The sequence below is a fragment of the Cervus elaphus genome, chromosome 14 (genome assembly GCF_910594005.1).
Source record: "Cervus elaphus chromosome 14, mCerEla1.1, whole genome shotgun sequence".
NCBI classification, from domain to species: domain Eukaryota; kingdom Metazoa; phylum Chordata; class Mammalia; order Artiodactyla; family Cervidae; genus Cervus; species Cervus elaphus.
In genome coordinates this window covers 29,136,701-29,148,876 of record NC_057828.1, presented here as the reverse complement: position 1 = coordinate 29,148,876, position 12,176 = coordinate 29,136,701, and the positions used below count along the sequence as shown (strand labels likewise).

Sequence of the window (12,176 nt, the reverse complement as noted above, 5' to 3'; positions counted from 1 at the left end):
GCGCGCGCCCCCGGCAACTTGTCATCCCGAAGGCAAATAAAGGCGGCGCGGCCCCGCCGCCCTGGGCGCGCGCCCGCTCCCTGGCCTCCCTCCCGCCGCGGGCCCGCGCAGGCGCGCGCGGCTCCGTCCCCGCGGCCTCCCCTCCCCCACCCCGCCTCGCGCGCCGCGGGCGGGGCCCCGCGCGGGGGGCGGAGCCGGCGCGGGCTCGGCGGGGGCCAGGCCCGGGGATTAGTTGGTTTCGGAGCCGAGGAGGGAGCCCGGGCCGCGGCGAGCGCCGAGCAGACAAAGCCACGTACGGGGGGGCCCGGCCGGAGGTGGGCTCGGGGCTCGGTGGCGCCCCAGCCCGCACTGAGAGCTCTGGGAACCCGCACGCCGCCCCGCCACCCGCCGCCTCTTTGCAACAGGTCCGCCGCCTCCGGGCGGCCTCCCTCTGCGCTCCCCTCCCCCGCGCCGTGCGACCCCCCCACCCCGGGGCGCCTCCGCTTGGCTCTGGGCAGTCATCTCGCCACCAGCTTCGATGCGGTTCGGGTCCAAAATGATGCCGGTAAGCGGACTGGCCGTAGGGGCCGGGACCGGAAGTGTGCGGGGTCGCGGGCAGGGGTCTGGTGCGCGCCTTCGTGCGGGTCCTCAGCAGAGCCCGTGGATGGAGGCGGCGGGGGGGCTGAGTCCGCGTCGCGGGTGGTCCATGCATAGCTCATCTCCCGCGAGCGGCTCCATTCTCCAGACTCCCCACCCCAAGCTCCCGCGTGCGGGAGCGGGGAGACCCTCACCGCGGGGAGGGGTTCCAGCAACTGCTCCCGAGTCGGTGCGGCAGCCACTCTAAACTTTTCTTTTTCTCTCTGGCTGGGTCCTGACTTTTTTTTTTTGCAGTTCCTGAAGGTCAAGAACAAGGGAACCGGGAATCTTATTTGCTTTGTCTTAAAAAAAAAAAAAAAACCAACCAAAACAAAACCCAAAAAACAACTTCAAGTTGGCGTGAAATACACATACCGAAAAGCGTACCTTTGTTTTTAGTTGAATTTCGATCTTGATATCGGTGATGGCCAACTCACTCTCTTTTTATCTGGAAACTGATTTGAATAAATGCAGCCTCAAAGTTTTTGATCGCAGTGAAGACGCATTTGCCTGGCTCCCACCGTTTCCACAGCTTGTTTAGCGAGTCCTTGGAGAGGGTTAGTGAGTTCTTTATAGACTCCGTAGGCTTTCGACGTGTCCACCAGGCCACACAGGTGAACAGCAGGTTTGAGACATTTGAAATGCCCATTTTCTTCAACGGTCGCAGAAGCTGGAGGGTTGCAGTGGCTTATGCAGATTTCAGTAGTGTGTTTCCTCTAGCAAATTGTATGTACTTTACACTTCTGCCATTGAAGCAGGATTATCTTGCAGTCGAGCGTTGTTTTCTTATGGCTTCATTTGTGGAAACAAAGAAACAACTTTTCTTTTACTTTTAGAGAGTCTGTGGAATGAGTGAGGACAAATTTTGTGTGTATGCAGTCACAGATGCAGAATATACTACCTTCTGGCTCCCTAGCTTGTGTTGTGGGAGGGTTTCTTAAACTTTCACATACCTGACACATTTGATTTATTGTTTTTGATAATTGAGTTTAGATGGTTTGGGATATTTTGTCCTGCCAGGATTCAGAGAATTTGAAAGTGTTAATAGCATTATGTGTCCTTTGTTAGTTTGATACCTGGTTATGAAGTTAGGTTTGTGACGTGAATGACCAATATTTAAAATATGGAGAAGGGTGAGGGATTTTGTCCTTAAAATGTTTTATTCCTTGGATTTACATTTCTTTGCCTAAAAATAACTTTTGCAGTTTGTGAATTTTTTTTCTTAAAATAGGAGCAAGACAACAAGTGTTAGTTGTTGCGTTATGATTTCTTTCTTAAAGATAAGTTGTATGTTAAGGTATTCTTCGGCCTTTCTTAATGCTTATGAAAGTTTTCCTTCTCCCAACTACATACCAGATCATCACAATGTATAGGAAGTTATATAGCTCTTTAGGTTATTGCCTTTCCTAAGGTCAGTGGTCTCTTTTAAAAAAGACTGTGCCGGGTCTTCCTTGCTGTCCGTGGACTTTGTCTAGTTGCTGGGAGCGAGGACCACTGTTCGTTGTGGTGCATAGGCTTCTCATTGAAGTGGCTTCTCTTGTTGTGGAGCACAGGCCCTAGAGTGCTGCCTTAGTAGTTGTGGCACGCGGACTTTGCTGCTCCTTGGCATGTGGGATCTTCCTGGACCAGGGATCGAACCCTTGGCCCCTGAATGGCAGGCAGATTCTTAACCATTGGGCCACCAAGGAAACTCTGTCAGTAGAATCTAACAGGACTCATTATGATGTGGTGACATGTGCAGTATTTGCTCAGCTCCTACCTTTGTGACCATAGCCTTTTTTCTTTTTTAGTGATTTGTTTCACCATCTGTAAAATGGGGATTTTAGTAGTAGTACCTAGCTTTAGGATGGTTGTGAGGATTAGAGTTATTGTTTATGAAACAGTTAGTGCCTCCTTGCCTCTCTTGGGATAGTTGCTAGGTAAGAACTTCTCCTGAATTTGCAGTATTGGTTAGGTTAAACTGGAGATTCTTATACTTGCAACACATAAAAAATATGAAACAAAATTTCATTTATTAACCTCATGTTATATCTTTAATCCTGTAATATTTGGGATATTTGAAAATAAGACTTTTCTTAAATATATCTCTTCTCTTTAGCTTTTAATATGTATTTTTATTCCATCATCAAGTGAGGTTTTGAATTTATTACTTTGAAAAACTCTAACCAATTTATCAGAAAAAGCACTTTGCTTAATAGGGAAAAATGGATAGTCTCAGAATGTGGACAATTACCCTGATATGCTTTCTTGTTGGGGTGAAATGTACATGACATAAAAATGACAGTTTTAACCATTTTTAAATGTACAGTTCTGTGACATTAAGAATACATTTTAAAAATTGTTTTTATAGGAATGCTGGAGATAACAACTTACTATTTAGACTGCATTATATTAAAGTTGTGCAAATAAATTGTGTTCATGTGTTTTCTCACCAAATGGTAGAGAATCAAGTGAATTTCTTTCATGTGGGACATGAAGTGATAATTGGATCCCAAACAAGAAGGGGATGATGCATTTTAGTAGGCTAACTAAAAATAAGTAGGCAAGTGCTGAGAATCACAGTAGAGATAATGACAGGGTACTGCAGAAAAGGGTGTAATAATTACACTCATTTTCAGATACCTGCCATAGTTGGTATGTCTGGTTCTGTGATATTTCCACAACTTGGTGAGGAGAAACTGATTGCTTCTTCTTACTTGACACCGTATCTTTTTCTTCATTAAAGAAACAGTCATTTGTAGTTTGACAGTATGGCTGTTTAATGAGCCATTCTCATGTATTTTATCAACTAAAGGGAAGTCATCATTAAAAACAACATTTCTCAGCTGTTTTAAACTTTTCATTTTGTGAAGCGTTGTAGTCAAAACAAGAATATTTTTATGAAAGAGCTTAGTAACTCTAAAAGCATTCACTGTTCTTTTTAGATACAGTTTTATAAAAATTTCTGTTTGTACCTGCTGCTGAAAGGTAAATGAAAAAAACCTGCTCACAAAACCACACACAGTGTTCCACAGTGCCATGTGGAAGGCTAGAGGACTTGAATTTGCCTATCTCAGTGGTTGATGTCATATATGTGGCATTTATATTCAGCTGTGATAGAAAATGAACTGTATCTGTGCTGTCCAGTGTGGTGGCCACCAGCCACCTGCAGCTTCTGCACTTAAAATGGGACTAATGAGACCAAGGAATTGAATTTTTTTAAAAAATTTAATTTTAATTACATCTAAATAGCCACATATGCCTGGTGGCCGCTGACTGTATCGACAGGGCAGTCAGTTTGATGAAGGGGCACAAAGGAGCATCTTCCATTTGAATCCCATATTTGCAGCTTCACATTAACATTGATACTTTAAATGAAATTGTAATGGGTCGTTTATCCCTAATGACTTGGAGAATGGGTTTTCCGAATATTTAATTTAGTGTTCTGTTTAAATGAATTTCATCACATAGCCCTAATATGGATAAAATTTTCGAGAAAATAATAGCTTATTTTAAAGAGCTCAGTTGAACTAATCATGATTTATTTTTAGGTTTATGGCATTTTATCTTTCGACGCCACAGAGGTATCATAATTATACCTAGCTATTTCATTACGCTGTGAAATATTGTCTGATTATTGGAACTTATAATTTTGGAAGTCTGGGACCAAAAAAATGAGATATTGCAGTAGCTCCTTTAGAAGTCTGATTCTTGGTCAGTCGGATTTATGTATTTCTAAAGGCAGCTTGGTCAGTTCCCCAGCCTGAGAGCCTAACTTCTGCTGAAATACTTGCATTTTCATGTTTTAAAGTATTATTTGTATTATATATTGGTTTTATTTGCACATACTTTCCCAAACTGAAATTGTGTTTTGAAATGACAAACCTTTCAAGTTATAGCATCAGAACATTGTATTATTATGATTATACCATGTTCTGAAAGAATTCCTGTTGTTGAGAAGTAACGTAGTCCGTTAGCTTAGGTTTTATTGCAGAGTAAAGTTTAAGGTAGGTTCTCTATAGAATTATAATTCTCAAAGGTTGTTAAACAAATCATCTATTTAAAAGAAAATGTGCAAAGTATCTCACATTTCCTGTGCTGTAGTGAAATTTGTTTCTTGTGACTTCTGCTACACTAATTAAAAGCTGAAAAGTATTTAACAATTTCTGTATTTTTACCTGTTTCAGAGAAACTGGATTTAGACTTTATAAAGAACTGTAGCACAATCATACACCTGCTTATATTTTAAAAATTAACTTAGAACTTATCTGAGAGGGACACAGGGGGTCATTTATTCATACACTGCTTCTAGGAAGAACTGTTTTCTCTCCGTCTTCATGTTCCCTGCCCCCCAGCAGCAGATGGTAAAAACAAGAAAACAAAACCTCTCTTTTCTGGAGCTTTTAAGGAACACTGTAGACCTTTATCTCTTGGTAATCTACCATAGTATGCGAGACTTCTTAAAAAGTCTTTCTAAAGTGAACTTAACACTGAGCCATTCTTGCAGCTCATGTGAGGTCCAGCCTCTTTCTAGTTCATATAGGGTAACAGCGTACCAATACATGTTGGTATGATTTCCATCATGTACCATAAACCTCTGAATCAACCTGAATATTCATTGGAAGGACTGATGATGAATCTCCAATACTTTGGCCACCTGATGTGAAGAGCCAACTCATTGGAAAAGACCCTGATGCTGGGAAAGATTGAGGGCAGGAGAAGGGGACAACAGAGGGTGAGATGGTTGGACGGCATCATTGACTGAATGGACGTGAGTTTGAGCAAACTCCCAGAGATAGTGAAGGACAGGGAAGCCTGGCATGCTGCAATCCCTAGGGTCGCAGAGTTAGACACAACTGAGCGATTAAACAACAATACCACTGTAAACCTCTCACCAGCCCTTCTACTTACAAGTACTGCAAAGAACATGAAGAATGGGATAGAAGAATTCAGGAATCCAGAGTGTTCTTTTCAGCTCATGCCACTTTTTCAAGTCAAACATTATTTAAATACTTCTTTTTCTTTTTTTTTTTTTTTTCAGAACTGTAACCAACGAAACATTTTAATAATGTCCAGAGACCCAGGAGACAAGGCACTATGATTCTGTAGATATATGTACAATGAATGCTGTAGTAATAAAAAGAAGTCTGCGTATAGTACAGAGTTGTGTTTATAAGAGGAGCTTTCTCTTTTTGCTTCCCAGAGGATTCAACAGAAAATTTTATTTAAAGGACATTTCTTCATATATTCAAGCGTTTATACTATAGACACTCAATAGTGGAGTCGCTCAGTCGTGTCCGACTCTTTGTGACCCCATGGACTATAGCCTACCAGGCTCCTCTGTCCATGGGATTTTCCAGGCAATAGTACTGGAGTGGGCTGCCATTTCCTTCTCCATTCTTTTTCTTTTTTCACGGTACTGAAAGCAGGTACTGAACAGAACATTTTCTTTTAATCAGATGTCATTAAGAAAAGCAAACACAGATGACAGACTTTGTGAGAGGTATACTTACGCTGGAGTGGTAGGTGTGACGGTAAAATTTTTCATCTTGTTGGGGAGAGCTGAGAAGTCTTAGTCAATAGGAGAGCTTTCAGGAGCACTGAGCATTAAGGACGCGGTGATTCTGAAAACATTCTGCATACTCTTTTATCAGAGGAAAACTCTCTTATCAAAGAAATGCAAATTCTCAACATAGTTAGAGCCTGTGTAGGAAAAGTAGCATCACAGACTCTGCGACTGTGGCCATTTTTAGCTTTTTTCTGCTTAAAATTTATCCAAAAACAAATGATTCATTGGGTTAACGGAACCAGATTTTCTTTGAAAATCTTCACGGGACCAATAAATACTGAATTTTACCTTTTGAAATGCATACTTCAATGGTTGTTCTAGAAACATATTTATGACTTGGTACTATTTATTTAAATTTCAAACATTTCAACCAGAAATCCTTAAGACCAAGTTTAGAAAAGTAATAGAAAACCATAAGGAGTAAACTATTGTAAAATATGACTTTAAATTGCTAGTGGTAATAATAAGAAATGGTCCAGACAGTGTACTAATCTTCCATGGTGGAAAGAATAATTTCTCTGTCAACCAGTGTGGTTGAAAGCCCCATGCTTTCGTTTCCCACCCAGGGTGGAGAGGGAGCTTCTGCTGGAACCCCTTGTGTGCCCAACACCTGCCCCTCTGTTGGGCTGCTCATCTCAGATAATCCCGTTTTGAGCCTGTGAAGCAAGGCTTCCCCCTTCTCATATAACAGATAAAGAATTTGAAGCCCAGAGGGTTTTAGTAATTTACCCTGGGTCACTTGGCAGAAATGAGACGCAAATCAGGTGCACCTGTGAAGAAATGCTCTAGAATGTTTCTGTATACTTATCAAGACAATAGTCGCATATTCTTTTGACTAATGACAACTTCAAATACTGCTTTACAGAGCATAACTATAATCATTTTTGACTTAGAAAGAGGAAAACAGAGGTATCTTCCCACATGTAAATCCAGACTGGGTGAGAAGATTGGTAAGTGGTTCTCTTATCAAGTTTCGGCTGATGTGGCGCTGACCTCACCCTGTGCGAAGGAAATGGCTCAGTGACTATTATTTTTTTCTACCTTTAATGCTTCCATAGAGATCTCGACTCTTTCTCATCAGCTGGGAGAGAGAAAGGGTGTAATGATTCTGATTCCTTTTTTTTTTTCCTTCTTTCTTTAAAACAATTGCCTTTTGTCTGAGGGGTATCGGATAATCTTGCTTTTGATGGTGTGTTTAAACAGGGTGTGAAAGTTGTGAGGTAGGAGAGTAAGGGTCAGAGTGGCCTAGGTGGTTGAGAGCCACGGAGGGCAGGGAGCTAGAGAGTCTGCTGTGAGGTTGCCATCCTTGTTGTGCAGTCATTTCCGGGGGCTTGAGAGGTGAATCTGTGACTTGCAGAAATGCCCACTGCTGGCAGAATCTCTGGATGAGGGTGAAGTGACAGCATCTCCCCTTGCTGCCCCAGGGGGATGTGTATAGTGAGGAAGAGTGATTCCATTTAATCAGATGAATTTATTGGAAATAAACTGGAGACTGGTGTGGAATGAAATCATATTAAATCAGTGGTCTTCATTCTTTCTCATTAACCTGCTGATTGTTTCTGGATGGCCTTTTGGGGACAACATCTGTTCAGTAAGTGTGTAATGAACATCCACTATATTCTAGGCACTGTTCTAAGTGCCATGGATACAGGAGAGAAGATGACAGTTTTCAAGGAGCATACCTTTCTTGAAGCTTAGTGGGAGGCTTGGAGTGGGGAGGATATGGAAAGTAGAAACAAAAGGAGATTTATGTAGGATTTAAACAGCATCATGTAACTAGGATGGCTGCTGCAGATTGGTGGTCAGGGAAGTGACATCATGGCTGAGACCTCTGCAGATTTGTGGGAGGAGCAGCAAGCTATGATAAACCTAGACAGCATATTAAAAAGCAGAGACACTACTTTGCTGACAAAGGTCCATATAGTCAAAGCTATGGTTTTTCCAGTAGTCATGTACAGATGTGAGAGTTGGACCTTAATGAAGGCTGAGTGCCAAAGAATTGATGGTTTTGAACTGTTGGAGAAGACTCTTGAGAGTCCCTTGGACTGCAAGGAGATCCAACCAGTCCATCCTAAAGGAAATCAACCCTGAGTATTCATTTGAAGGACTGATGCTGAATTTGAAGCTCCAGTACTTTGGCCACCTGATGTGAAGAACTGACTCATCTGAAAAGACATTGATGCTGGGAAAGATTGAGAGCAGGAGGAGAAGGGGACAACAGAGGATGAGATGGTTGGATGGTATCATCGACTCAATGGACATGAGTTTGAGCAAACCCCGAGAGATAGTGATAGGGAGGCCTGGTGTGCTGCAGTCCATGGGGTTGCAGAATCGGACATGACTTAGTGACTGAAAAACAACAGCAACATATCAAGTAGGCAGAATTCCCAGGGGCTGGTGCAAGGGCCTGGAGGAAGCAACGGGGACTCTGAGGCTGGAGCTTAGTGGTTGGGAGCGAGTGACCGGAGTAGAGGTGGAGAAGTGCAGCGTGTAGGGTTTCCTGGGCCGGGGTGAAGAGTTCAGTCGTCACGGGAAGGGATGTAACAGCCCCTGGACAAGTTCTAAGCAGTAAAAGTGACATAAAGGAGAGATTAGAAAAGATGCCTCCATTGCTGTGTGAGAACAGATTATGGAGGTGCCACAGCCAAAGAACTGGGAAAGGTGAGGGGAGCCTGACAGCCTTCATGGTAGGAAGACAACAGAAAACCACAAAAGATGGATAAAAGCTTTATCATGTACTGCGAGGGCCCAGCAGTTAATGTGAACTAGCTGTGAACTCAGTCCATGCAGTGTGTGACTTGCTTTAGGCGTTCAGAAGCCCCAGGGATGAGAGAATGGTTGATCTTACCCCAGCGTTGGGCATAAGATCAGGACAGGGTTGGGCAGGGTTACTGCATGTCCACAAGCTCCTCCTGTGGGACTCAAGAGAAACCAGACTTGTTACATCCTTAGAGAGCTCTGCAGAGCTTTAGAGAAAGCCTTCTGTTGCTGTGCGTGCACATCAGTTCCTTGCAGATGCCTTAACCCTACAAGTATTTTACGACAACTGTGCCTTCCACCCTGTGATCATCTACTTTGGAAGTTTCAAGTGCTTTCACCTACAAGTTCCTTCACCCTTTTTTTTTTTTTAAATCAGTGGTAATCTTCATTTTATTGACAGAGATACAAAACAGCCAATGACCTAGGAAATTGAAATCAGAGCTGACTTAAATTCTAGAAGGGGTCTCTTCTTGTCAATGTTTTTCTGTACCACAGAAATATCTAGTTGCTAACTGCTAGCTATTGATAATTTGTGACGTGTAGGTTATTACTGGGTTTCCCTGGTGGCTCTGAAGGTTAAGAATCTGCCTGCAATATGGAGACCTGGGTTGGGAAGATCCCCTGGAAGAGGGCATGGCAACCCACTCCAGTATTCTTGCCTGGAGAATCCCCATGGACAGAGGAGCCTGGTGGGCTACAGTCCACGGGGTCACAAAGAGTCAGACACGACTGAGCGACTAAGCACAGCACAGGTTATCATTATTTTTCTTGTAATTTGTTGATTTGGAAAGGGGTAGTATTTTGGATACTAATTTTAAAGTTAAATAGGATCCTTTCTCTGGTAGGTTTTGATCGCTGCTTTTGGTCACTAAGAGACCTGGATGTTATCCTGCATTCCATCTGTTCTTCCATTTTCTCCCATGACAGTTTCATCACTATGTCCTGGACTCCTCCTTTCTAGCCCCTGGTGCTCTTCTTCTGTGTTACCCCTCTCCTGCCTGGAGGGGGTGATCCTCTCCTTATTTATCTTCTTACTTTTACTGTCCTTCACCCCGTCAGTCCATCTCCACACTACTTCCACGGTGATCTGAGATAGCATCTGTCGCTTCCCCTGTCCAGAATTCTTCAAGACTGGCTTGTATTACCTATAGCATACCAACATAAACTCCTTAGCTAGATCCAAAGTTTCTTTATCATCTGGCCCAGTGGATTGCCGCCTTTTTTGTGTCCGGATACACCTGTAGAATATTGGCCTCTCAGTGGGGAAGGGACGTGATCGAAAGACTCAAAACATGGAGCAAGTCAGCACTTCATACCCAGCACCCTCCTCGGAGGGAAAGTAAGCAGTGTGTTGCTTCATGCCTGGCAGAAGGGCAGTCCCCTTCGCCCTGCTCAGCCGGCCTTCCTTCAGGATTGCAGGGCGGTTGGGGAAGACCTGCTCACCGCCTCCTTCATACTCCCAAGGGACCCTGCGTTAGGACTGTCTGTGGGGCCTGATGAGCCGATTTCCTCCTGCTCAGATTGAGTTGCACCTTCTTGTACATTGACATCCATCGCCTGCTCTGCGCCGTCTGACTGGGCCATAATTGTCAGTGTAAAATGAGTCGTGTGTGTTCCGAGTTTCTGCGGCACAGCTGTGACTCAGGGGCTGAGAGGTGACCTGTCCCTTCTGTTTGTCCTCCCACCTTCCTGTTTCAGCAGTTCCGGGGCTGCGGCGACGACAGCACGCCGGGTTTCCTCGCGCCGCTGTGCCTCAAGTGTGTCGTTTTTCTGCCCGGACAGCCCTGTTCCTGCTTGTCTGACTCAGCCTACCCTTTGCGGTTCAGCAGTATTCCTTGAGAGGGGTGGTTTTTTTTCCTGTTCTCACTGGCCGTCATCTGAGCCTCCACCAGGAAGTGCTCCGGCTGTCACGTGTTCGCGGGGCGCTTGTGCTCTCTGCTGTGTGCGGCCTGAGGGTGTGACCCATCCTCTAATCTTTGTGTTTCTAACACTGAGCAGTGTTTGACACACAGTGGCATTTCATAAATGTTGTTCGGGCGAGTGAATGTTCTCAGTTTTAATTTTCCTTGGGGAGGGTAGTGCTTGCCCCTTTAAATATATGTCCACTGTTGGGAGAAATTTCACAGAGGTGAAATCTTTGAACATAGAGGACCACTTCCCTAGCAGACCGCCAGGTAGAAAGGAAAGAACTAGAAGCAGTGGATTGGTGTACTTAGGCCATCCTGCATGCATCTTAAAAATATGATGCTTACAGGGAACTCTAGGGAACTTTTTCCAGAGGTCTGTAATGACCTATATGGAAAAAGAATCTCAAAAAGAGTGGATATATGTAATATGTATAACAGATTCACTTTGCTGTAAACGTAAAACTAACACAGCATGGGAAATCAACTATACTCCAATAAAAATTGTTAAAAAATACAATGCTTAGTGAATAAAAGCAGAAGATAGAATGAAGTCTATAATGGTGCCTTTGTGTAAAATAAGACATGCTCCTAAGACACCAGTGCTCGGCTTAGAAGAAAGCTTTGACTATACAGACCTTTGTCAGCAAAGTAATGTCTCTGCTTTCTAATATGCTTTCTAGGTTTGTATAAGGCAACATGAAGCTTATACAGAAGGGTTGAGGTAGGGATGGAGAATTAACTAGTTGAGTATATTTATTTAGTTCTTTTATTTTGTTGTTTATTTATGGCAGACATTGAAAGCAGAGTAGCTTCAAGTGAGCTACTTTGGTAGATGTTTTGGAATTTGAAATCTGGCCTAAATCAGGCTTCTGGCATAGTTGAAAAGGAGAGAAAAGATTTCTTAGGTTATCCTAAAGTAAGCAGAATGCTTTGTTTTCTTCCCTTGAGACATGGTCTGACTCTGAGAAAACTCACTTTGAAGTTACGCCGCGAGTTCACGTATAAACACTTCTTATGCCTGATGACGTGAACATGCTGTTCACATCTGTTTCCCGTTCACGTTCCTGTTGTCCGGGGAACTTTGAGTCTCTGAGCCACAGTATCGGTTCAGTTGAACAATCACATACTCAGATTTGCTGTGTGTCATATATGGAGATTGTGTTTTTCGGGGGAGGAGAAAAACTGGGAGGAAGCATTTGAGGACCAGAACTTCTGTACCAAAGGAATTTGTAGACCAGTAAGACAGATAAGACCGGGATCCAGACAACTATGGTGTGAACAGTCGTCTGAGGAGCAGAGAGAAAACTTCCTTCTGACTGGAGGTGCGTGTCTGTGGGAGGGACAGG

The 12,176-nt window shown here is 43.5% G+C and overlaps 1 protein-coding gene across 3 annotated transcripts in view; it reads left to right on the top strand.

Annotated features, from left to right (window-relative positions):
• The first annotated feature begins 233 nt into the window (after window positions 1–233).
• The window catches only part of TP53BP2 (tumor protein p53 binding protein 2), a 66,697-nt gene continuing 54,754 nt past the window's right edge, over window positions 234–12,176 (top strand). The window contains exon 1 of one of the 3 annotated variants that reach the window (XM_043924209.1): window positions 234–544. In XM_043924209.1, the coding sequence (XP_043780144.1) occupies window positions 518–544 (27 nt within the window). In that variant the 5' untranslated portion in view covers window positions 234–517. Of the gene's footprint in view, window positions 545–11,764; window positions 12,153–12,176 lie in introns of those variants that run through there. The other 2 variants (XM_043924211.1, XM_043924210.1) reach the window with 2 other exon arrangements.